Below are 27,156 nucleotides of genomic sequence, written 5' to 3' on the forward strand. Positions count from 1 at the left end.
ACTGAAGACTTGTGCTCCAGAGCTAGCCACACCCATAGCCAAGTTGTTCCAGTACAGCTACAACACTGGCATCTACCCAGCAATGTGGAAAATTGCCCAGATATGACCTGTCCACAAAAAGCAGGACAAATCCAACTCAGCCAATTACTTCCCCATCAGTCTACTCTTGATCATCAGCAAAGTGATGGAATGTGTTGCCGACAGTATCAAGTGGACTTACTCAGGCATAACCTGCTCATTGACTTTCAGTTTGGGTTCCTCCAGGGCCACTCAGCTCCTGACCTCATTACAGCCTTGGTTCAAACAAGGACAAAAGAGCTGAACTCCTGAGTGAGTGAGAGTGACTGGTGAGAGTGCAGGTGAGAGTGACTGCCCTTCAAGGCAGCATTTGACCGAGTGTGGCATCAAGGAGACCTAACAAAACTGGAGTCAATGGGAATCAGGGGAAAAACTCTCTGCTGGTTGGTGTCATACCTAGCACAAAGGAAGATGGTTGTGGTTGTTGGAGGTTAGTCATCTCAGCTCCAGGACATCACTGCAGGAGTTCCTCAGGGTAGTGTCCTAGACCCAACCATCTTCAGCTGCTTCATCAATGACCTTCCTTCCATCATAAGATCAGAAGTAGGGATGTTCGCTGATAATTGCACAATGTTCAGCACCATTCGTGACTCCTCAGGTACTGAAGCAGTCTGTGTCCATATGCAACAAGATCTGGACAATATCCAGGCTTGAGCTGATAAGTGGCAAGTAACATTCGTGCCATACAATTACCAGACAATGATCATCTCCAACAAGAGAGAATCTAACCATCACTCCATTGCATTCAATTACCATCATTGAATCCTCTCTATTAACATCCTGGGTGGTAGGGTTACCATTCACAAGAAACTGAACTGATCCAGCCATTTAAATACTGTGCTTACAAGAGCAGGTCAGAGGCTGGGAGTTCTACAGTGAGTAACTCACCTCCTGACTCCCCAAAACCTGTCGACCATCTAGAAGGCACAAGTCAGGTGTATGCTGAAATACTCTCCACTTCCTTGGTGAGTGTAGCTCCAATAACACTCAAGAAGCTCAACACCATCGGACAAAGCAGCCCACTTAATTGGCACCCCCTCCATCACCAACACACAGTGGCAGCAGTGTGTACAATCTACAAGATTCACTGCAGCAACTCACCAAGTTTCCTTCGACAGCACCTTCTAAACCTGCAACTTATCCCATCCAGAAGGACAAGAGTAGGAGATGCATGGGAACACCACTACCTGCAAGTTCCCCTCCAAACGACACATCATCCTGACTTGGAACTATATTGCTGTCCCTTCACTGTCGCTAGATCACACTGTGGGTGTAGCTACACCATGTGGACTGCAGTGGTTCAAGAAGGCAGCTCACCACCACCTTCTCAAGGGCAATTAGGGATAGGCAATAAATACTGGCAGAACCAGCCATGCCCACATCCTGTGAAAGAACAAATAAAAAAACGCCCTCAGTACTACTCTAAAGCATTAACCTGGATTGTGGAATGTTACAGCTCAAAAAACAGGCCAAGTTGGTGTTGGTGTTTCTGGACTGGGGCACGGACCAATATTCTTCCTCATTAGAGCTGAGAGAGTGCTCACTGAGCCAAGCTGATACAGCCATAATGAATTCCCTCAGTAGTTTCAGTAATGTTCTGCAGTACTGAGCAGTGTAGATTCAGAAGGACCACTACCTGACCGTTCAGCTTCTCCTGCTCCCCTTCCCTGTACTGCTGAGTTAGACAAACACAAAACCTCGCTACAGATCCAAAGATTGAGGAACATCCCACGGTCTTTAAGCTTTCGAGAAACAGGAGGCACGAGTTTCCCATGTGTTGCTGACTTAATCTTGAATGTGAGACCTAATTTGGTAGTTCCCATTTAATGAGTATTCATGATATGCAAATTTTTGGTAAATTCCCACCACAGGGCAACATGATACCCGCTTCGCTGTTGACACATTGTCAAATAAATTATTTCACATTCAACCCGAACTCTGGAAACCAATATTTTGGCTCCTGCCTAATTACATACCATGCCCGCCTTGTTTCTCGGTCTTACGGGTCCCATTAAAGATCGTTTCAGCCAATGACTTTTTGTCAGAACTCTGGTTTTTCTCCCTGAGTCAGCATTTCTGTCTTTATTTCAGATTTCCAGCATCTGTTGTATTTTGCGTTTGTTTGTAATCAGTTTCCATATTGTTTGTGCTGCCAGACAATAATACTTAAAGGATGGATTGAACTAACAGATAGCAATAATGGTAATTTAAAGAAGGCAATCAGTTACCTAGAAGAAGGGCTGCGGGATTCAAAAGATATATTCGGTTTGATGGGAAAGGTGAGCTATTACCTGGTAATTTTGTGACCTTCAGTTTTGTAAACAGAATTTACATTCCTATAGTACCTTGTAAGTTCACTCAAAGCAGCTTGATTGTTGGCGGGGAAATGCAAACAGTCAGATTGCCCTGTCAGTTCCCTCATTGGGGGCACAGAGGGATGATAATTACTGACATCCTGGCCTCCCCTACTACTGCTCCAATTCTTTGGGCCATACCTGCTTCATCCATCCACAGTATTAAAGGTTGAGACTGGAGCAAAGTGCAGTGGTATTAGTATCAGGGTCTGTGCTCTCATTGAGTAAACACTGTTTGACTGTGTTTTTGACTTCCAGAAGCAGGATGTGCATACCTGTTGGTCCAATCTTCAATCAAGGGTTACTCTTCAGGCCAGATAACGGGATTTAGACATCCACTCCCTACCACATCGGTGTGATTTTTCAGCTTCCCACATCAGCCATCTTGTGGCCTTTACCCATGAGATTGATAATTTGGTCCTGAATTAAATGGTAGTGTGTATACGCCCTTCTGGCTTGAGAATGACCTCATCCACTCCACATTGCTCACCAGCAACAAACAGAAAGAATAGGGTTTTGTTCCAACTAGAGCTGAATTCAAATCAGGTCTGCAGAGGTGAGAGCTGAACTACAGATTCAGGAGAATGTTCCAGGAATGAAAAGGCTAAATTATGAGGGAAGGTTTTAGACTAGGAGCAGAATCCTCTGCTCTCACTGGTGGTGAGCTTGAAGGTGGAGAAGGGCATTTACTTGGATAAGTAACCTTGGCAGGCTGGTGGCGTACCTGAAGCCCGCTGCCTTTCTGCTTCCACCAGAATTAGGTTTAGTGCAGGAAGGCCAATGGTCGACCTTCCCGCCCCGAGTCCAATTAATGACCACTTAAGGGCCTCCATCCCACTGCTATTTGTGGGCCTGTCACCATGCTGCGTGCACGCCAGATCAACCTGTGCAGGCTGCTTGTCACCTTGGCTGGGGTGGGTGGCGGGGGGAGGAGGCCATCGATCAAAGGCGCTCAGTGCCCAATTGAGGGACTGGACATAGGGAATGTTTTGGCCCAGTGACAGCCACCCGTTGCCCTTGCTTCTGACCCTCCTGCCCCTCCCCCCACCCTGCAAAACCCCTCTCCCCTTTACTTGGGGAAGACGGTGACATAGTGGTAATGTCGCTGGACTGGTAATCCAGAGACCCGGGCTAATGCTCTGGGGACATGGGTTAAAATCCCACCACAGTGGAAGTTAGGTTCAATAAAAATCTGGAATATTTTTTTAAAAAAACTAGTCTCAGTAATGGTGACCATGAAACTACTATCATTGATTGTCATAAAAACCCATCTGGTTCACTAATGTCCTTTAGGGAAGGGAATCTGCCGTCCTTACCTGGTCTGACCTACATGTGACTCCAGACCCACAGCAATGTGGTTGACTCTTAAATGCCCTCTGAAATGACCTAGCAAGGGCAATTAGGGATGGGTAACTAATGCTGGCCTTGCCAGCGATGCCTGCATCCCAAGAAAGAATAAAGAAAGAAACCTATTTGTAGCCTGGGTCCTCTGCAATCCATTACTCCAGGTGTTGTCCTTCTGGCAGCAGCCAAGGCCTCCTCAGTGGGGGAGTCCAGAACAAGGGGGCAAAACCTTAAAATTAGAGCTAGGTTACACTGAAGTGATGTCAGAAAGCACTTCACACAATGGGATCTGGAACTTTCCACTCCAAAACCTTGTTGCAGCTAGGTGTCAATTGAAAATTTCAAAACTGAGATTGGTAGCTTTTTACTGGGCAATAAGGTATATGGAAGCAAGGCAGGTGAATGGAATTAAGACACAGATCAGCCAAGGTTTAATTGAATGGCAGTGCAGGGTCAAGGAGATAAATGGCCTACTCCTGTTCCTATGAGGGGTGTCAACAGCTTCACTCAAACTTTAATTTTCCTAATGAGCACACTGTTAGTCTCTACTTGAGAACTGACCAATTGGAGGATGTCAACCAATGTGCTATGCACCAATCACGTGGAAATATTACTGCCCTGAAAGTAATGAAACTATTTCACACAGTCCTGCATGGCAACGGTATAGGTTAGTTAAGATCCTGAGGGGACTTGACAGGGTGGATGTTAAAAGGATGTTTCCCCTGGTGGGAGAGACTAGGCCTAGGGGACATGGTTTAAAAATAAAGGGTCTCCCATTTAAGACGGAGGTGAGAAGAAATTTTTTCTCTCAGAGGGTTGTGAGTCTTTGTAAGTCTCTTCCCCGGAGAGCGGTGGAGGTAGGGTCATTGAATAATTTTAAGGCAGAGGTAGACAGATATTTGACTAACAAGGGAGCCAAAGGTGGTAGGCGGAATGTGGAGTTGAGGTCGCAATCAGATCGGCCATGATCTTATTAAATAGCAGAGCAGGCCCGAGAGGCTGAATTGCCTACTGCTCCTAAGTCGAATGTTCGTAGTTGCTTACAGAACTTTTTTGCTAAAAACCCTGGCTTGACACCCATGCCCTGATTTCTGAACCACAGGTCTACTACCTTCAGAAAGAACAGAATTTTCCCATTGCCCTGGAAACAGTCAACCAGATTATTGCCAGCACTCCCACATTCCTGCCGGCACTCATTATGAAGATGAAGCTGTTTTTTGCCCAAAACATCTGGGATCAAACTTTAGAAACTGCACAAAGGTAAATGTAGAGAACATCATACAAAAGGAAGCAATAGGGTTAATTTGACTATTGTCGAGGTCTAGCACATGAACAGTGCATGGCACAGATTAACATAAGTCAGGTTCCTAGAATGCTGGATCAGTTGTGTACCATGACGCATGATTTTCATTCCCTATGGATGGAATTTTCCGCTTTTGCCTGCGTCGGGAATCATGGCGGGGGGCGGGGGGTGGGGGGTGGGGGGGGGGGGGGGACTAAATTTTGTGTCTTGTCAAAAGTCAGTTCCCCGCCAGCAGGAAATTAGTTTGGAATTTTGTTCTCCTGACTTTGATGACAGGTTAAAGGCGGGTCCAGTTTCCTGCTGACCTATGTCAGGAACCGTGGCTAGAATCTTACATCCTGCGGGCGGGCAGGTGCACGCCCGACCTGTCTGGCCACGAAATATCGCGAAATGACGTCAGGTGAGCATCCCGACATCATCGCGCATCCGCGCGATATCTCGCTTGGCGGGCACGCGCAGCAGTCAGAAACGCGCCCGCTGACAATTAAGCGGCCAATTAAGCCCATTCAGGAGGCAATTGAAAGCGATTTCTCGTGGCCCGTCCACTTTTACGGTTGATGGACAGGCCAGGCGGCCTTTACGTTTTTGCTCAAACCTCGATCCAGGGCGGGATGAAATCTCCGTGGGGAAACAAAACCTGGGGACTGTTTTTTTTTATGAGGTATGCTTTCAGGCGCATGATTGTGCTGCACGGTCATATTTTGCAGCATTTTTGTTGTTTCGTTTATCCTGTGGAGGTCTGCAGCTCCCTGAGGCAGCTGTCTGCCTTCAGGGAGCTCGCTGGAAGCGCTCACCAGCACCCGCGGTGACATCAGCGCCCCGCCCTCCTCCCGCCTCTACCGGCAGTGCTGAGCCTTTCTCAGCGCGCGTTTCACGCTGACTGGCCATTTGTTGGCCAGCCAGTGTGATATCACGGTCAGGGGCCCGTTTCTCCATCTCTCCTGGGCTTGCCGATCGCATGCACCCAACAAGCAAAAAATTCAGGCTCATATTAGCATCTCATGTATTCTCATGAAAAATTCAACTTGCTGGAATCATGTTCTCCCTCCAAGTGAAGTGCCCTGCCAGCAGATAATTAGAACGGTCTGTTTCATGACTGTACTTAAGTACGTGCACCTGGCGGGCTTCACTTCATCAACAATTTTGAGGTACTTAGACACTGCTTTCGCCGACCTTCAACAGCGAAGCTGTGACATCTCAATGCTTCTCCCAATTTGGGCCAAAGCTGCTGCCCATGAGGGAAGACAGGTGGATGACTTTGGGGAGGGCCTAGTAGAAAACGGGAGGGAAGGAGGGAAGATGGACGCTTGTCTGGGGTGGGTCTAGTGGAACAGGGGAGGGAAGGGAGGAAGACAGACTCATGACTAGGTTGGGTGAGGTGGGGGTGGTAAAGGAACAGAGGAGTTTAGTGAAAGACTGTCCTGGGGCAAGAGTTAGAAAACTGTCCGAGGAGGAAGAGACTGTCCTGGGGCAAGAGTGATAAGACTAACCAAAGAGGAAGAGACTGTCCTGTGGCTGAAGCCACAATGTTGGGGGCAGATTGAGTACAATGTCCTGGGGCTGTGCGGGCCATGTTAGAGGGCTCAACATAGCACGCACGTCTTGGTTCCGGTCCTGGGCAGGGGAAGACTAATTCTGGGCATTAACGGTTGAGCACAGCATGGTGTACAGGGCGTGGTCAGTCTCTTAAAGATTTTGGTCTTGGATGTTAAAGGCTTTGTACTGTGAGGTAGGTGGCACAGAGGTATCTACATCCTGTAAGTAGGGAGTTGGAAAGCCAAGGAGGAGTACTGTATGGTCTCATGGAGGGGGGAGTCTCGGAGAGTTAGGGTGCATGTGGCATTGAGAAAGTCCACAAAGGGCATACGGACATCAACAGTAAAGGGTTCAGGGGGAGGACAGGAATATCTACATCTATGACGCTGGGCTCAAGGGTAATGGGGAAGCCAGTGAGTGATAGGAGGTAGGGGAATTTGGATGGGGTAAGGATGAGGAGGATGGGGAGACCTTGGTGGGTGATAGTGGGAGGTTGGAAGCTGGTCTCCCAGAAGACGCGCAGCTGCACCACTTTCAAGATTACCTTGGAATGATGCAGTTGAAAAATAGCGCTAGAAAAAGAATCACTTGGAGATGGGCCTGAGGGCGTGTGGGAGGAGTCGACGACTACAATTTTGGGCTGATTGAAGGGGCACCCCAATATTATCTGCTAAAGACATGGAGATCAAGGCCTAGCTGAGTACTGTTTTCGTGGCTCAAATGCCCATTGAAGCACTATTGGTCTTTATTGGTCCTTTCATGCAAGAATCCATTTAGTTTTGGAGCTAGATTTGAGTTGGTCTGATTGGCCATTTGTTCCTGACAGAGGCATGTAAAAAGGTAAGGAGGATCAACCAACCAAGGGCCACAGCTGCTGGACAGAAGCTACATGTGCACTACAAGCCTCAATATTCCCATGTTAATGGTCATGGCTTACAGGGCACAAAGGTTACAGTCATGACATTAATACAAGGTTAGGCTAGTGCCTAGGCTAATGGAGACAAGCTGACATTAGCCTGACTGTGAGGGTTTTTTTAATTCATTCACGGGATATGGATTTCGCTGGCTGAGCCAACATTTATTGCCCATCCCTAGTTGCCCTTGAGAATATGTACTCTCGCTGTTGCTGTACGTGGCGCAGGTCTGGCCCATTCCACACTCCTGCGCGATGGCGATCACTCGAGCCATCTTCCGCTTTATCTGGAGGTCGAAAATGGATCGTGTCTGCAGGGACGCGATGTACAAGCCTCTAGATAAAGGGGGAAAAAACGTGCCCAACATCGCCCTCATACTGATGGCCACCTTTGTGTGTGGCTGCATCAAGCGGTGCGTAGACCCTCAGTACGCAAACACCAAGTGTCACTACGTGCTGAGGTTCTACCTGTCCCCGGTGTTGCGAAGGATGGGTCTGGCCACGCTGCCGCGGAACGCTCCAAGTAGTTGGACCGTGCCCTACCACCTGTCCCTGGTGGAAAAATTTATGCAGAAAAACACCTTTGACCACAAGTCCATCAGGCAGTGGTCAGCACGTAACGTCCTAGAGGCCCTGAGGGATAAGGAGAGGGTGGACCCTGTGGGATGGTTCCCCGAGCAGACTGTCAAAGTCATTTGGCAGAATGCCTCATCGCCAGAACTTTCCAACAAGCACCAAGACGTAGCTTGGCTGGTGGTGAGAAAGGCCCTCCCCGTCAGATCCTTCCTACACGCCAGGAGTCTCACCCCCTCTGCACGATGCCCTCGAGGTGGCTGTGGTGGGGAAGAGACCGTTGTTCACCTCCTTGTGGATTGTGCCTTTGCAAAGAAAGTCTGGAGAGAGATGCAGTGGTTGCTGTCGAGGTTCATCCCGAGCAGTTCTGTGACACAGGACTCTGTGCTCTACGGGCTGTTCCCAGGGACACACACCGAGACAAACATCAACTGCAGCTGGAGGATCATCAACTCGGTGAAAGACGCGCTTTGGTCTGCCCGAAACTTGTTGGTCTTCCAGCACAAAGAGTTGTCCCCGACCGATTGTTGCGGACTGGCACAATCCAAAGTCCAGGACTACGTGCTGAGGGACGCACTAAAGCTTGGGGCAGCTGCCGCAAAGGCGCAATGGGGAAGGGTCGCTGTCTAAGACCTTTCTACCACAGCGCACCGAGAGACTGGGAACTGTTTAGAGCCCCTCGGGCTGTACAGATCAAAATGAAAGGCTGTAAATGATTGTAATATTGTTTGTACTGATGCACCTGGTGATGCATTTTGTGGAGGTTTGGCCTGGATTGTGCCCTTGTGGTGTTGTTTTTGAAATGGTTTTGAATGTGATTGAAGATTTTTATGAATAAAGTATATTTTTACAAAAAAAAAAAAATATATAAAAAACATATAAAAACAGAAAATGCTGGTAAAATTCAGCAGGTCTGACAGCATCGGTGGAGAGAGAAACAGAGTTAACGTTTCAAGTCCGTATGACTTCTTCAGACTCTTCTTCAGAGTAAAAATGCGATGTGATGGATTTTATACTGTTTAGGAAGAGGTGGAGCAAAATAGAAGGTCAGGGATCGATTTCAGCTAAGGAGAGATTGACAAAGATGTCATAGACACAAAACAAAAGGAATGTTAATGGTAGTGGTAAAGGGTAAAGAGTAAACAAGGTGCTGATAGTGGCATAATGATAAGGTAGCAGAGGATGTTAATAGCAGAACAAAGGTCGATGCTCTGTGAAAGCACAATATAGAAACAAGTGACAGATGGCCCTATGGAGGGAGTGGGGGTTGGGGAAAAAGGATCAAAAAAATGAAAAAATACATAAAAGAGTAAAACAAAAACAAAAAATTGGATTAAAAAATGGGTCATGATGGAGGAGAGACCTCATGGTCTAATGTTATTGTACTCAATACTGAGTCCGGAAGGCTGTAAAGTGTCTAATCAGAAGATGAGGTGCTGTTCCTTTAGTTTGCATTGGGCTTCACTGGAATATTGCAGCAGGCCAAGGACGGACATATGGGCACAACAAGATGGTGAGTTGAAATGGCAAGTGAAAGGAAGTTCTGGGTCATGGTTATGGACTGAGCGAAGGTGTTCCGCAAAGCGGTCACCCAGTCTGCGTTTAGTCTCTCCAGTGTAGAGGAGGCCGCATTGGGAGCAGTGAATACAGTAGACCAAATTGAAGAAGGTGCAAGTGAAGCATTGCTTCACCTGAAAGGGGCCTTGGACAGTGAGGATGGAGGAGGCAAAGTGTTGCACCTTCTGCGATTGCATGGAGGATGAGGAGTTGGAGGTGATGGAGGAGTAGGCCAGGGTGTCACAGAGGGGAGGGTTATAGCATATGGGTGCATTCACCCTGATCCAAACCCTCTTTGTGAATGCCCAGTCATGTTGGAGGGGGATGCTCAGCCACCAGTGTGTACCATCTACAAGATGCACTATAGAAATTCACCAAGGCTCCTTCAACAGCACCTGCCAAACCCACGACCACTACCATCTAGAAGGTCAAAGGCAGCAGATAGATAGGAACACCACCTCCTGGAAGTTCCCCCCCAAGCCACTCACCATCCTGACTTGGAAATATATCGCCGTTCCTTCAATGTCACTGGGTCAAAATCCTGGAACTCCCTCCCTAACAGCACTGTGGGTGTACCTACACCACATGGATTGCAGCAGTTTAAGAAGGCAGCTCACCACCACCTTCTCAAGGGCAACTAGGGATGGGCAATAAATACTGGCCCAGCCAGCGATGTCCATATCCTGTGAATGAATAAAAAACAACCTGTGAACCTTCAGGACGTGCTTCTGCTGCGAGGGTGCCCTGGGGATACTATGTCTCGACTGAGGACAGCCCAAGGGCTTCATACTTACTTTCTGGCTTGGAGATGGAGGGAGAGCATTCAAGGGAAAGGTGCAATGATGTCTCAAATATATTGGTCCACAGATACAAGGAGGAGTGGAGAATGCAGGTTGCAGGCAACGCTGCCTTCTTGATAGCTTGGATGCGACTGAGGAGAAGAAGGGTCTGTTGCTGTTTGGCGCAGCTCAGGGCAAAACATACACCTGAGGAACAAAATCCAACAGAGCCCCAGGAAGACTCAGATGCTGACAAAGGGGGTTCCAAATCCACAGACATGTTTGGCTCAACCAAGGATCTACAGAAGATGCAGCACTTGCCTCAAGATAAGCGAAAGTCAGTGCTGCAGATGCCTTCACTTGTCTAGGGATGTGATGGCTCACATTTTCCACATTCTATGTGAGGATTGCACACCACATGGACTTGGAGGCCATCCAATGCCGGTTGCTCTCAAGGTTACTGCTGCACTCAACGTTTTTGCCAGCAGATCTTTCAAAGGCTGCACTGGGGACCTCTGCAGAACCTCACAATCGTTAACACCTAAATGCATAGTGGAGGTGGCCAATGCCCTTTTCAGTAAAGCTCACCATTAAGTGCAGTTCAACATGAATGGAGCAAACCAGTTTGCCAGAGTTGCGGGATTTGCTGCAATCTCAGGCATCCCACAAGTGCAGGGCGCTATTGACTGCACTCATGTGGCCTTGAGAGCCCCCTAGCAGCAGCCAGTGCATTTGCATAAGAACATACAAACATACGAGTCATAAATAGTAAAAGCTTTCACTCTAAACGTCCAAACGTCCAGCTGATCTGTGATCACACCAAGCAGATCATGCATGTTTGTGCAAGGTACCCTAGGAGATCTCATAACTCTTACATCTTGAGTCACTTGTAGGTGCCACAGATCTTTGGGGGCTAACCCCTCAAGACATGGCTAATGACCCCCATTCGTCATCCACAGAGTGCATCCAAGCAGAGATACAAAGTTGCACATTCAGCAGCAACGTCCTTAATAGAGCAGACTATTCGTCTGTTAAAAATGCATTTCAGCTGTTTGGACCGATCTGGCGGGGCTCTCCAGTACGCACTGCAGATCATCATTGTTTGCTGCACCGTGCACAACCTTGTACAGCAAAGGGAGGATGATTTGCCACATGGAGACATGGGTGAGCTGCACGTCTCCTCGGACGAAGAGGACATTGAAGGGGGGAATTCAAAGAGGGTGAGGATGCCATTGCATGAGCACGACGTGGAAGACATGGCAATGACAACCTCTTAGCAAGAAGATTCTAGGAGGGATAAGGTGAAGACACCTTATGCAACGAGCACACTTCTCCTGACACCTTGATGCAGGGGAGACAATAACACCTTCATTGTCATCATCAACTTCTCACAAAAGGTCATCAATCTGTAAATGAGAATAGAGGATACAGGAGTCACCTTCACCCATAACAAGGGGGTCATCCTTGGAATGCGCACTACCCTAGGGAGCATGTGGCAGCTGTATAATGGGTGAAGCACTCCACCAACACTCATTGCTAAACAACTACACATTGTCTAGTCCTGTCAACCATGGAGGGAAGAAGTCACTGTCCATGGCAGCCATCAGAAGGCCAAAATGCTGCTGCTCACATCAATGCACTCATACCACTGTGACAGGCGCTTAGCTGGGCATCTATGAAAGGGAAACCATTAGTCATTGGTTATCTGTCTGTCTGTCTTTTCCAGCTAGCCATCTTGTCCATCTGAAGCAGGAGCTACATCTAGACAGCACCATCTTGCATGAATAATGCAGATGCTGCATCTTGAAACTGAACCCCAGGATGCCATCGGATATCAGGATGCAGTGATCAGTTACACAACAGCATAGACACAAACCCGCGGGTGACGTTAGCATTGTACTCACAGAGAGTGGTTCAGCAGTACCCTTGTGTGATCTTTGACAAACACTCATTACCCTGTCTTTGTCCAAAACTTACAAAATTTACGTCCTCCATTGCCTTGGCACCTGGGATTTATGTTACCCAGTCAGTTTTGATACTGCATTCAATGATAACTTAGTCCCCTCATAGACACTGATGACCACTGAGGAGATGTGCCAGAGCATCTCTTTCATGCCATGACAATGCTCCACATTGTCTATAATCACAAAGAACAATACTTGCTAAGCCTAAGACAAAGATTGCACAGGTATGTAATGAAATCCATATCAATTGGCCTCACTGACACCAGTGGACCTGGGTGCATGGCGCCTTTCCAAATCCAGGGCCTCCTGCTCAAACCAGCTGAGAATGGCAAACTGTGCCTGGCCGCTGCCAGTCCTTCCACGCTCTGCAGCAGTATGAGCATTCTTCCCCTGAAAATGAGAGAAGAGCATTGATTTGAGCAAATTGTACCTGGACTCTCTTCGCGCACGGCCCACCCCAACCAGAGTGGGACATATCAGGGCTCCAGAGCCTCCTCACCCCGCTGCTGCCAAACACACACAAAGATGCTAGGCCTGCTCCCCCCCACCGGCCACATGCTGCCTACATCACATTGGGCACCACACGGTATATCCTTCCATAGCAAGGAGGCACAAGCACATGGAGCACAGAGGGCAGCTGATGGTTCGTTGCCCCGCCACCTTGAAACTCTCCTCCCAGCATCTCATCACCCTGACTAGGACATGTCCTGCAGCTCAAGCACTGCGCCTAGGTGCAGCTCCTCCAGGTTGCCCCCAAAATAGTCATGTGGGTCTCAGTGTACCACATGCTGTGGGTGCAGAACCCATCTCTTCACCACCCTCTCAAGTTGACCTCAGCATGGGCAATATCTGCTGGCCCACCCAGCAAAGGACACTTGCTGTCAATGATTCAATGCAGACTCACACTCAGACTTGGGTGGGGGGGGTGGGGGAGGGGCAGCAGTGGGGAAAGCTGACCTGATGGGTTAAGTGACCATTGCCAACATTGTCCTCACCCTGCTGCCAGAGCGCAACAAATCATTGAAGCGCTTGCAACACTGGATCCAGGTGCGTCGCACCACATCACAGGAGCTCACCACCTCCTCCCAGGCATGTTTCGTCATGTAGGGGGGCCTCCTCCTCCCATCCTGGGGAACCAGCACCTCCCGCCGTGATGCCACCTTCTCGAAGAGGGCAGCAAGGTAGTCATCTAAAAAATGAGGGGCACACTGGCCCCCTGCCCTAGCCCTGGGCTGGCCTGCCCCAATGGCCTACCCTCCGGCCTGGCCTGCCCCGATGGCCTACCCTCCGGCCTGGCCTGCCCCAATGGCCCACCCTCCAGGCTGGCCTGCCCCGATGGCCTGCCCTCCGGCCTGGCCTGCCCCAATGGCCTACCCTCCAGACTTGAATAACCTCCGTAGCGCCTGCCGCCCCCACCCACTCCCGCTATGCACGGGAGTCGTGAAGCACGCTGGGCGGGCCTTAATTGGCCCACCTGCATAAAATGGCGGCGCGGACCCGATTGCGAGCGGTGATTGGGTCCGCGCCTGCCCACGCCCACTTCGCCACCCCCGCCATCCAGAAAATTCTGCCCCATGTTCTCTCGAGCCTCCTCCAACCAACTCCTCACTGTTGAGCTGTTTTTTTTCTTGTCCTCATGCTACAGACAGTGTCAGAAACTACCTGCCATAACACTGAGGCCATGCTAACTTCTTGCTTCACCCCCTCACATTCAAACCAGTTCCCATCACCCCACACATCAAAAAGCTCATTCTTGGCCCATTAGTACTCCCAGTGGCCACCATTCCAAAATCCTGGAACTGTCTCCCGCATAGCACTCTGGGTGTACATACACCACATGTACTGCAGCAGTTCATGAAGGCAGCTCCCCACCACTTTCTCAAGGGCAATTAGGGATGGGCAATAAATGCTGGCCTAGCCAGTGACGCCCACATCCCGTGAGTGAATTAAAAAAATTCCTTCCCTTCCCTTCAGCACTAAGGTCCTCGTATGCATTCTCTACTCCCTCCTTCACAATTCCCGACTTTCCCTCCTCAAAGCCTTTCAGTCCAGTTTCCTGCCTCATTCATAACACAGAGGGCATGCTGATCCAAGTCACCAATAATATCCTCTATGATCACAGTGTCTCGTTGCCCTTTGATCAATCTGCAGTCTTTGAGATGGTTGACCATACCATGCTCCTCTATCGCATCTCCTCTGTGGGCTACTTCCTGTCATGGTTTCATTTCTACCTGGTCGAGTGTAGCCAATTTCCTCTAATATCTTCTCCCATACCTGTGATCACATTTGTATTGACCAGAGGTACGATCCTCAGTTCTCTCCTGATCCTCACATATATGCTAATCAGAGACATCGCCTGAAAGCATGGTGCCAGCTTCCTTATGTTTGATAACACCAGCTTTACATCTTTACTTTAACCTTTAACCCCACAAGCATTGAATGCATTTTGTTGGACTGCTTGTCCAATAGCAAATCATTGATATCCTGGAACTTATTCACACCAACCAAGGCTGAAACAATCCTGTTGGGCCATGCTGGAAACTTAGGATTGTATTTTATCCCCATTTCCTAGTTACAGGCTTCAGTTAAATCCAATAGTGCCCTGATTGATTCTCAATTGAGCTTCAAGCCCATCAACAAGACTCTTTCCACTCCTGTGATATCAGAAAATTCTGTCCCCTTATCACACCCATTGCTAACAAAACTCCATTTGCCCCTTCTTTAATTCTGTGTTTGATTCCTCCAGCCTCCCAGTTTCACTTTACAAAATCTCCATCTTTTCCATAGCTTCACTCCTTCCCACTCTGGACCTACCTTAGATCGTCTTTCACACCTTCCATTCTTTTGAGTTGGGACTTCTAGTGGCACAACCTTCAGCTATTATGGTCACTGCGCTCTGGGCAATCTGCCCCTGATCCCCTTGGCCTCATTTATTGATCTTGCTTTCAAAAGCCTCCTCGGGAACTACCCATTCAGTCTACCAGTCTCTCTTCTCCCAGTTCCTGACTCATGACTGATTTTCAGCCTCTCCTGTTTTTTGGAATGTTTTGCTATGTGTGTTATATAAATCATTGCCTTAGCAATAACTGCTCTTATTCTTACATGAGATGTGGGTGCCACTGGCTAGGCCAGCATTTATTGCCCATCCCTAATTGTCCTTGAGAAGATGGTGGTGAGTTGTCCTCTTGAACTGCTGCTGTCCATGTGGTGTAGGTACACCCACAGTTGTAGGGGTTGAACTCCTTACTTACAACAGGATTGGACATGACAATAAAGTTCAAGTTATTAAGAGAAAGGCAGGGCAAATTTGCACACTAAAGGTAAAATTTAGGCAGTGATTTACAGAACAATCCAAGCTATATACTTCCCGTGTCATATGTGGATGGCAAAACACACTTCTTTCCTTGCTTTCAGTTTCCTTGTGTAGTCTCCAGCTTTCTTGCTCCTTCTTTCTGTCATGCTCCTTCTTACTTCTTCGCCTTTGTTCTTTCTCCACCGCACCAAACCCCTTGAGAGGACTGCCCTTATGCTGGCAACTCCCCAGCTGGCTCCACTGAGGCTACCAACTAAAATTGCCAATGTACATTTCACTGCACAATCAAGTGGATCTTGTCCATTCATAGGTCTGTTCATGTGAACAGCATGACAGCATATACAGTCCTGTGTGATTACACCACTCCCTCAATTCCACTATCTCACATTTCTAAACCTGTCCAAGCCAGTTTCTAAAGCATGGATTTTACCTTACAGATCAACACACAGACTATATATATATTTTTTAATTCTTTCATGGGATGTGGGCGACACTGCCAAGTCCAGCATTTGCTCCCATCCCTAATTGCCTTCGAATTGAGTGGCTCGCCAGGTCATTTCAGGGGCAGTCAAGAATCAAAAACATTGCTGTGGTTCTGGAATCATATGTAGGCCAGAAAGGATGGCAGATTTCTTTCCCTAAAGGACATTAGTAAACAAGATGAGTTTTTACAACAATTGGTGATAGTTCCATTACTGAGACTAGCTTTCAATTCCAAATTTATTAGTTGAATTTAAATTCCACCAGCTACAATGATAGATTTGAACCCATGCTCACAGAGCATTAACCCAGGTCTCTGGATTACTAGGCCACTGACATTATCACTACACCACTAACTCCCCGCCAAAGGCAGGCAAAGGATTGCCATGCCCAGTGAAGGCATGTCCTTTTCATAATTTTAAGCATGGACTGCATTCAGTATATAATTTTCTGGAGCTTTTATTTAAAAATGGACATTAACAAGGTGGCTAAGATGGCTGCCAAGGGTCAGATGACTTCTGTAATTTCGACACAGGCTACCTCAAGTTTTCAGAAATTCCTACTTGAATGCCTATGAATGGAGTGCTCCCCTTAAATGGACATACCAAGACAAATACTATCTGTGGAATTTACACTTGCAATTGTTTGCAGATTTATCAAAAACACCAGCCCAGACTCTGTGTCTCCGAGTTTGAGCTTTAACAATGAGAGCTGGGCAGAAACCAATTTATCCTGAGTAAGTGTGACGAACTAATCCATTATCTACGCTATGTAACCATGGTTTTGGACTTGCAGATAATTCTGGGTGGATGATAGAAGTTGATCATGAGACTGAAACTGTCTTCAGATAATGAATTGTACTTGTATCAAGACCCAGAGAGAAACTCAAGCAGACTGCGCCAACCACCAGCTGCAGAATATCAGTAGCAGCAAAGGCAGTAGACCCACACCTTTTTAAATCTGGATACTGTTACATCTAAAAGGTCTCCTAGCCTGGTTATTATTCCAAGCCTGGTAAGAGAAAACAATAAGTGACTAACTCCACAACCTGCTGAACATACATCTGTTTGAGGTAAACCTATAATAATCCCCAATATATGACTACTGTCATTGAAACTACTTAAACTACCCTTTCAGAGTGAAAATGGCGTCTTTGCTGGGCCAGCAATGACTGTTTTCCTATGACAAGCCAAACATGTGAGCTATGAACTATTCTTTTGTTTACAACTTGTAAAAGTGCACTATTCTCTTAATTGTATCTTTCTTGTGCGTGTATATGTGTGCTTGTGAGTAACATAGCACTTAGACTTTTAGGGTGAATATGTTAATTAAAAAATCCTCTTTATTTAAACTCGTGAAACCTTGCTGCAGTTATTTCAACTGACCACAGGAGCCTCCTCCAGGAGCGAAGAAACACAGGATCACAGAATCATAACGGTACAGAAGGAGGCTATTCAGCCCATCGTGTCTGCACTGGCTCTCCCAATGAGCATTATGGCCTAGTGCCATTGCCCGGCCTTTTCCCCATACTCCTGCACATTGTTTCAATTCAAATAATCATCTAATGCCCTATTGAATGCCTTGATTGAACCTGCCTCCACCACACTTCCAGGCAGTACATTCCAGACCTAAACCACTCATTGTGTGAAAAAGTTGTTTCTCATATCACATTTGCTTCTTTTGCAAATCACTTTAAATCTGTGCCCTCTCGTTCTTGATCCTTTTACAAGCGGGAACAGTTTCTCCCTATCTACTCTGCCCAGCCACCTCATGATTTATCAAATCTCCTCTTAACCTTCTTCTCTCCAAGGAGAACAGTCCCAATCTCTCCAATCTATCCTCATAGCTGAAGTTGCTCATTCCTGGAACCATTCTTGTAAACCTCTTCTGCACTCTCTCCAATGTGTTCACATCCTTCCTATAATATGGTGCCCAGAACTGTGCGCAATATTCCATCTGAGGTCTAACGAGTATCTTATATAAATTCAGCATAACCTCCTTGGTCTTGCAGTCTATGCCCCTATTAATAAAACCCAGGATACTATATGCTTTATTAACTGCTCTCTCCACCTGTCCTGCCACCTTCAATGATCTATGCACATATACACCCAGGTCTTTCTGTTCCTGCTCACCCTTCAAAATTTCACCCCTTATGTTGTCTGTCCATGCTCTTCCTACCAAAATGCATCACCTCACACTTCTCCGCATTGAAGTTCATCTGCCACCTATCTGCCCACTCCACCATCTTGTCTTTGTCCTTTTGAAGTTCTACACTGTCCGTCTCGCAGTTTACAATGCTTCCAAGCTTCGTATCATCCACAAACTTTGAAATTGTCCCCTGCTCACTAAGATTCAGATCATTAATATATATCAGGAAAAGCAAGGGCCCCAAAACCCTGGGGAACTCCACTACAAACCTTCCTCCAGTCTGAAGAATATCCATTGACCATTACTCTCTGCTTCCTACTTTTTAGCTAACTTTGTATCCACATTGTTATTGTCCCTTTTATTCAATGAGCAATAACTTTTCTCACAAGTCTGTTGTGTGGCACTGTATCAAATGCCTTTTGAAAGTCATCACACATCTTCCTTTCTAAAACCACAATAAATTCCAGACAGTAAGGGAAAGGGTACAAGGGTTTCAGTTCTCTCCCAACCCTGTCCCTAACAGAAAGAACATAATACCTGCATAGTGCTGTTAGGAAGGGAATTGGTAGTAATGGTAATAGGATGTCAAATTAACACTAAGGGCTGGATTTTTGTGAAGGAGACGGGAAGCAGAAGTCGGGAAAGTTCCCGACTCCACAAACCAGCCTCCATTAAGGAAATGGAAATGGAGGTGTAAATCCTGGAATCAGGTCCCGTCAGCCAAAATTAAAGGCTTGGCCAAACTCCACAAAACTCCGGGCTAGGATGCAGTCATACTGCGCTCCGTGTGAAACCCAAGGCAACATGAGTACCCGCAGAGGTGGCCTCGCACATCTTGCCTCTATTGTGGTCTGTAGTTAGAGCCTGCTATCAACTGTCAGTGTATATATATCACAGGTTCAGTAAGAACTAAGCATGCAAAAGCAACAGCATGTCTATATCGTAAATAAACCAGTGAATATATGTGAAAAAAGAGCCAAAAAATCGAACAAATTAAAGGTGAATGAATTAATAAACATTTGAATAATAATGTGCAAACGAATCACCTTCTTGCAGGAATACTCACAATTGTATGTGTCTGTTTATAGCAGAAACAGCAATGCAAATGTGCATGATACATGGGTGGTGCATAAATCTTATGTGATAGGTACACAAATAGAATTTTTAAAAAATGAATCTACAGTTACTAAACCCTTTTTCTCCTCATTAAATCAAGAGTTATGCTGAAGGATAGCACCAATGTGGATGCGCTGCTAACCTTGTGTCTCCATTCGCTTTGTAAAGAAGGAGATGTGGCTGAGGTGAGGAAGCTTATAGATATCGAAATGCATTGATTTATTAGCACAGTGTGATGTCAGGTTCTAAACCAGGAAGTAGCGTTTTTTGGCTTTTGAACCCCTGAGACCTTATTTCACACCCTATATAAAGTTGGGAGGCTGTGCAGAGGCCCAAAGGTATATTATAAAGTAAGCTCCTCCCCATAATGAGATCTGGAGGTTTGAGGAGAACCTAACTAAATGATGGAACATCCATATGGAAGGAGGAAGCCAACCCATTAGCTTCTATATGTTAAAGGTCTATTGCTGTGTCACTTAAGAGGAGGCGATGGCATAGTAGTATTGTGGTAATGGTTATCTGAACAAGGGCAATTAAGGATGGGCAATAAATGCTGGCCTAGCCACATCCCATGAATGAATAAAAAAAGACTTAACAGTTGATGGGTTTTGGCACAATTTTGTCAGATAAAAGTAAGGGAGACGTTTGGGAACTTTGCTGACAGCACTGCGTTTTTCAAATAGACCTGTGACTCTCCATATATGGATATTTTGGCATAGGGCTTTATTCACCTGTTCTGGAGGGTGAGGGAGCAAGTTGGCAGAGCTCTGTCACATCTCCGAGCATTCAGTACACAATAGCGTTAATTGTTAACAGGTGCAAAGCCTAAGGCTATGGTTCAGGACCAACAACCCGGAGATCAACATCCCATCATGGCAAGTCATAAAACTGAATCTGAAATTGCTGCCAGTAACAGAAAATTACCTTGAAAGCTGCCAAGTTGTCATAAAAACCCAATGTGGTTCATAAATGTCCTTCAGGAAAGTGAACATTCCACTCCTTCCTGGGCTGGCCTACATCTAACTCCAACGTCATGATTTCAAAGCATCCATCAATGGGCAGTAGCTTTGCTGGTGTAACTCATGTCTCCAAGAAAAAATTATGTTACCAGTTGATTCTTTGGCACGACCAGTGATCTCACCACTTTTCTTCTGGAAAACCACAAGAAAGAACCCTATACTTCCAACAGGTAGCAGCATTGCCATAAGTGCATGGACTAATTGACTCCAACCCTGTAGCCATATGTACCCCACCCCCAAACCCATGGTGAATCCATTCATAAATGGCTAATAGTGGGGCAAATATATGCTCTGCAAGCTGTGACTCATGCCTCCCACTGCATCAGCTAAGCAGCAAGAGCTGTGGAGAGGAACAATGTGGCTTATGTTTCCACTGGGGTCATAGTAGAACATACCTTCAATGTTCAAAGACAGAGATTGAACTGTTCAGATCAGGAGCAAGCAAGTGAACAATTATCGGGTTGATGAGTGAAAGGGCTAGGAAAATAGGCAAAGGCTTGGCAAGGCCTCGGCATCCTCCTAACTCCTTTCATCCTCCATGCCACAACCTCGATGCCCTCCCCCATGGAGAAGTAGAAAGGACATGCGTTACAAAGAGGATTGCGAGAGAAATTGGGTGCTATCTAAGTGCCAAGAATATTAGCTGCTCATATAAGTGGCGGAACACATAGGATGGAATCTTCCCGCTCTGGTGGGGGCAGGTTTGAAAGGGGGACTGGGAAGGTATCCAGGGATCCTGGAATTGAGTCAGCAGTCTGCCGCATTCCCACCTCCAGGCAATCTTCCTGGAGGTGGGTCAATACCGGCGGAGTCTACATGTCTGGCAGTGGCAGGGAGCCGGTTTGAATTATTTTTTTCTCCATATGTCTTAGTTCTGATGAAGAGTCATACGGACTCGAAACGTCAACTGTATCCCTCTCCACAGATGCTGTCAGACCTGCTGAGTTTTTCCAGGTATTTTTGTTTTTGAGTAATGAATTTCTCCTTTGTGGGCTGATTTGGCATGCCACCACGACCTTCCCAATGGCAAATGGGTCCGCTGCCACCATCACCACCCACCCTCACCTCTGCCTGGTCCAAGTCTGGCAGGTGCTTGGAGGTTGGCTTGCTGGCGGCTGGTTTTGGGGGTGTCCTGCGTTCTCACCACTGCCCCAAGAACATAAGCACGCAAGAGATAGGAACAGGAGTGGACCTTACAGCCCATCAAGCCTGCTCCATCATTCATTATGATCATAGCTGATCTTGGGCCTCACTTCCACTTTCCTGCCCGCTCCCCATATCCTTTGATTTCCCGAGATATCAAAAATCTGTCTGTCCCAGCCTGAATAGAGTTCAATGATGGAGCATCCATAACCCTCTGGGATAGAGAATTCCAAAGATTCACAGCCCTCTGAGTGAAGAAATTTCTCCTCATCTGAGTCCTAAATGATTGACATCTTAACCCGAGCCAGTGGAATCAATCTCTCAGTGTGAACCCTCTCAAGCCCCTTCAGAATCTCATGTGTTTCGATGAGATCACCTCTATTGTCCTAAACTCTAGAGAATATAGACCCAATTTACTCAAGTCTCTCATGTATGAGCAGGAACATGTTATGAGTGAAATTTAAAAAATTTTAATTAACTTCTATTTGCTGTTGGAAACCTCATCCCACCCGTGGGTGAGGTTTCCTAAAAAATCCAAAGGACGCTTGGCATTTTCGCCTGACCAACAACCGTAAGGCTGGACGGGCAGTGAAAAATTTCATTTAATTATTACTTCAATGGCTTTGGTAGGCCTGACGAGCGCAATATTCTGCCCCTGGACAGAGTCACAAGAGGGGGCAGGTTTTTAGCATTGCTGAAGTTTTTAATTTTTGAGTTTATAAATCTTCAGGTCCCTGAGGCAGCTCTGTGCCTTCAGGGAGCTTTCATTGCACGCACCCGCGCACATGTGCAAACTTCTGTTAATTGGCCATCTAGCGAGAAATCCATGTCAGGGCCCAACTGCAGGCAGCGGTCGGCTACACGACCACTTCCAGGCCCTCCCGCCGCACCTGCCCGATGAGGGCAAAATTCTGCCCCAGGCATATTACTTCTACCCTCATAGTTACATCCTCAAAGGGAGTCATCGTGAGGGACTCACTGGAAAGAGGGGCTCGAACCAAGGAGGGTAAATTACAGGGCAGGCTGCAGCAACAGAGGCCAAAGGTGCCATGGGAATGGTCTACTCCAGTGGAGGCTCCTCCATTGAGGAAGAGAGAAGGAGAAGGGGGGTAGAAAAGGGCTGCCGTCCAGGGACAGCAATCAGCAACTTGCCAGCAATGTGAGCATTATAATCATACTGAAGGGCTAGAAAGCCAATGAGGAGAGCGTGGGCAAGAATGCCCAAGGAGAAGACACCATCCAGAGGGAAGGGTATGCAGGTAGCACTGCAATACCTGCAAATGAGTGAGTGGCAGTGTCCCAGAAGGCTCCACTCTCCAGGGAGGCATGACATCCATCTGTGACATGATTGTTGGAGAAATAAGTTCCAAATGTGTGGGTGGCACTGAGGTAATGTTGGCCCTAAACTTCTGTCTCAGGTTCCTTTCAGGGATCTACAGGGGATCTTTACAAAGTCTCACAATCTTCAGCCCACTGCTGTTTCAAAGTTGTGATGGATCGATTGTTCAGGAGAATGGAAACCTTCATGCAGCTCAACACTGTTGAGAGCCAGGCTGAGAGAGTGAGAGACTTTGGGGCTATTGTGAGTTTTCCTAAAATGCAAGGAGCCATTGATTGCACAAATGTGGCCATTAAGGCACACATGGGCTAGCCAGGGACTAAAACCAGAAAGGTTTTTGCTCCTTGAACATCCAGATTGACTGTAACCACTGTCAGCGCATCCTGCAGTACCTTGGGAGTAGCCAAGGAACACCACCACCTGGAAGCTCCCCTCCAAGTCACTCACCATCCTGACTTGGAAATATATCACCGTTCCTTCACTGTTGCTGGTCAAAATCCTGGAACTCCCTCCCTAACAGCACTGTGGGTGTACCTACACCACATGGACTGCAGCAGTTCAAGAAGGCAGCTCACCACCACCTTCTCAAGGGCAACTAGGGATGGCCAATAAATACTGGCCCAGCCAGCGAAGCCCACATCCCGTGAATGAATTTTTAAAAAGCCATGATCCTTGTATCCTCAAGCACTCCCAGGTACCACGGCCTGCTGACCTTGATGCATGGAGACAAGGGATATCCCATAAAGAGGTGGTTTATGATGCCCATCAGGCATCCATGGTCTCAGGTGGAAGAGACAAATGAGCCATGCATCCACCAGGGTGACCATGGAGAGAACCATAGGTCTGTTCAAGATGAGATTTTGCTGCCTCAATCACTTTGCTGGCTCCTTGCAGTATCATATTGTTATGCTTGATCATTGTCATGTGCTGTGCCCTGCACAATTTGGCAATGCAGGCAGGAGAAGACTTGTGGATGAGGCCATGCAGGAACATCTGGCACTCTCAGATGATGACTCCAGAATGGCTCAGAGGAGGAACATGAGGTTACGCATGACCATGGCAACCCACATGGTGACCAGCAGAAACTGGGTGCCAGGGCGACCTCATTATGAGGCATTTCAACTAAGGCTTTGCAGGCCTCTCCTAACCAGCAATATGGAGGCACCATCTGACTTCTGCCCAGCTCTATGAAGCACACTTAAGGCATCCAAAAGGCTTGTTTCTGCAAATGTCTTTAGAAAGAAGGTGTCATGGCATTGCAGCCCCTATAAATGTAAGGTAGTTCAGTCCAGACATAAACATGCAAAAACCATGGAGAATGTCAAAAATTTAATAAAGAGCAGGTGAACAACACAAGGCTCAGCTTTACACAACCAGCGATCACCAGCGATGGTCCTTCTGCATCTAATTGATTTCTCCCTTTGTTTGCGGGACCTGCACCTTGATGCTCCCCCCATTGTTGCCCCAGATGCCCCATTAGCCTGGATGACCTCTGTTTGCCTGAGGCCATGAGGGCCCTGGCATTGTGAGGGACTCCTCACCAGTGGCAGGAACTTCCTCTGTCACCGTGGCATCCTGGGGCACAGGTGTCACTGGCAGAGTGGCGGAGGAGCTGCTGTCACCATCAGGAATGTTTACAAACTTAACTTGTCCAACCTTTTCCTCAGAAGACAACCCGCCCACTCCTGGTATTAGCACAGTAAACCTTCTCTGAACTGCTTTGAACTCAATACTGTACACAGTACTCCAGATGTGGTCTCACCAGTGCCCTGTACAACTGAAGCATAACTTCCCTATTTTTGTATTCAATTCCCCTCACAGTAAATGATAATATTCTATTAGCTTTCTTAATTACTTGCTGTACCTGCATGTTAGCCTTTTGTGATTCGTGCACTAGGGAACCCAGATCCCTCTGCATTTCAGAGCTCTGCAATCTCTCACCGTTTAGATAAAATGCTTCTCTTTTATTCTTTCTGCCAAAATGGACAGTTTCACGTTTTCCCACATTTGCCAGGTCTTTTCCCACTCACTTAACCTATTTATGTCACTTTGTAGCCTCCTTACGTCCTCTTCACAACTTACTTTCCTACCTATCTTTGTGTTGTCAGCAAATTTAGCAACCACCGCTTCATCCCAGTCATTTATATGAATTGTAAAAAGCTGAGGCCCCAGTACTGATCCCTGTGGCACAGCACTCCCACAAACCAGAAAAAGACCAATTTATGGCTGTTTCCTGTTAGCTAGCCAATCTTCTATCCATGCCAATATGTTACCCCCTACACCATGAGCTTTTATTTTCTGTAATAACCTTTGATGTGGCACCTTATCAAATGCCTTCTGGAAATCTAAGTACAGTACATCCACCAGTTCCCCTTTAACCACAGCACATGCAACTCCTTCAAAGAATTCCAATAAATTGGTTAAACATGGTTTCCCTTACACAAAACCATGCTGATTCTGCCTGATTGCCCTAAACTTTTCTAAGTGCCCTGCTATGAAATCTTTAATAATAGCTTCTAACATTTTCCCTATGACGGGTGTTAAGCTAACTGGCCTGTAGTTTCCTCCTTTCTATCTCCCTCTTTGAATAAAGAAGTTACATTTGCTACTTTCCAATCTAATGGAGCCTTCCTCGAATCCAGGGAATCTTGGAAAATTAAAACCAATGCATCAACTATTTCACTAGCTACTTCTTTTAAGACCCTAGGATGAAGCCCATCACGACTCAGGGATTTGTCAGCCCACAGCTCCAACGATTTGCTCAATACCACTTCTCTGGTGATTGTAATTTTCCTGAGTTCCTCCCTCACTTCCATTTCCTGATTTACAACTATTTCTGGGATGTAATTTGCACACAACGAGCTCACGCAAGCAACAATGTGATGATGACCAGATAATTTTTTTTATTGTTGATTTAGGGACAAATATTGGCCCAGACACCGGGTTAACTCTCTGCTCTTCTTCAAAATGGTGCCATGCGATCTTTTAGATCCAGCTGAGAGAGTAGACTTGGTTTAAAGGCTCATACTAAAGATGGCACCTCTTGCATTTCAGCACTCCCGCAGTATTGCACTGGAGTGTCAATTGAGATTAGGTGTAACTGCTGCTATTCAGGACAATATGACATCAGGCCCTTTCAGTCAACCCCGCTATTTCAGAGAGTGAATAGGGAGCAGCTAGAGGATCATTTTGTGGCAAAGGACCAAGGAGCGAGATCGTCATCTCATCAAAAATGTTACATCCACCACCCTTTCCACCTAGAAGGGGCCCGGGCAACCTTATTACAGCCTTAATCCAGATGGGGGCACAGGAGCGGTGAGAGTTGTTGCCCTTAGTATCAAGGCAGCATTGATACAATCAACTGTGGAGCAATTCCTGGGCAAAAATGAAGTTGAGATTGGAACGGTGGGGGTCATCAAACAGAAAACCCCTGAGGTGGCTGGAGACACATATGCCTCTGAATACGATGTACCATCATTTATACATTTTTACAATCTCTTTATTAATATAGGCTGAAAATTATGTGAAACAACTTATTAGTGCCTTGGAGAAAAGGGAGCCTCAAAATCCAAAGCTTTACCTATCTGTAGCTGTTTTATTAAGCAGAATGGTAAGTAAAACAATTTTTCTCACTTTGGCCATTTGGTCTTACCTATGTAAAGTATTAGAGCAAAATCCACAGTCTGGTGAGGGTAAATTCTAATTTTAATTTCAATCTTGTGAAAATTCTTGCTTTGAATTTTGCTTTGTATGTTGTAAGCTAAAACATAGCTTCTTTAAAAAAAACCATAGAATTGTACAGCATAAACAAAGACCATTTTGTCTGCGTTGCCTCTTTAAAAGAGCTACACAATTAGTTCCACTGCCCTGTTCTTTCACCGAAGCGCTACATGTTTTTCCCTTTCAAGTATATGTCAGATTCCCTTTTGAATGTTTTGTTTGCTGATACAGATATGACCTGTTGTGTATTTTATAACTTCAACAGTGTGGCCGGAACCAGACCATTTTGGATCAGGCGTACAGTTTGGTGGAGCGGTCACGATACATGGCCCCCACAGACGCACAGATTGCAACGGAGCTTGGATTCCAACTAGTTCTCCAGGGCAAACTGCAGGACGCTGTGAAGCAGTACACAGAAGCAATGAAACTGAATGAAACCAACATGCCTGCACTGACAGGTGCGCAAGCTGAAAGATT

General features: G+C 46.7%; 1 protein-coding gene across 1 annotated transcript in view; it reads left to right on the forward strand.

Annotated features, from left to right (window-relative positions):
• Positions 1-27,156, forward strand: part of ttc21a (tetratricopeptide repeat domain 21A) — a 125,433-nt gene that overhangs the window by 23,475 nt on the left and 74,802 nt on the right. The window contains exons 5-9 of the mRNA XM_078534881.1: positions 2,235-2,357; positions 4,879-5,036; positions 19,559-19,643; positions 26,471-26,569; positions 26,945-27,137. Coding sequence (XP_078391007.1) covers positions 2,235-2,357; positions 4,879-5,036; positions 19,559-19,643; positions 26,471-26,569; positions 26,945-27,137 — 658 coding nt within the window. The remainder of the gene's footprint in view (positions 1-2,234; positions 2,358-4,878; positions 5,037-19,558; positions 19,644-26,470; positions 26,570-26,944; positions 27,138-27,156) is intronic.

Source organism: Cetorhinus maximus, chromosome 3 (assembly GCF_964194155.1).
Source record: "Cetorhinus maximus chromosome 3, sCetMax3.hap1.1, whole genome shotgun sequence".
Lineage (NCBI taxonomy): Eukaryota > Metazoa > Chordata > Chondrichthyes > Lamniformes > Cetorhinidae > Cetorhinus > Cetorhinus maximus.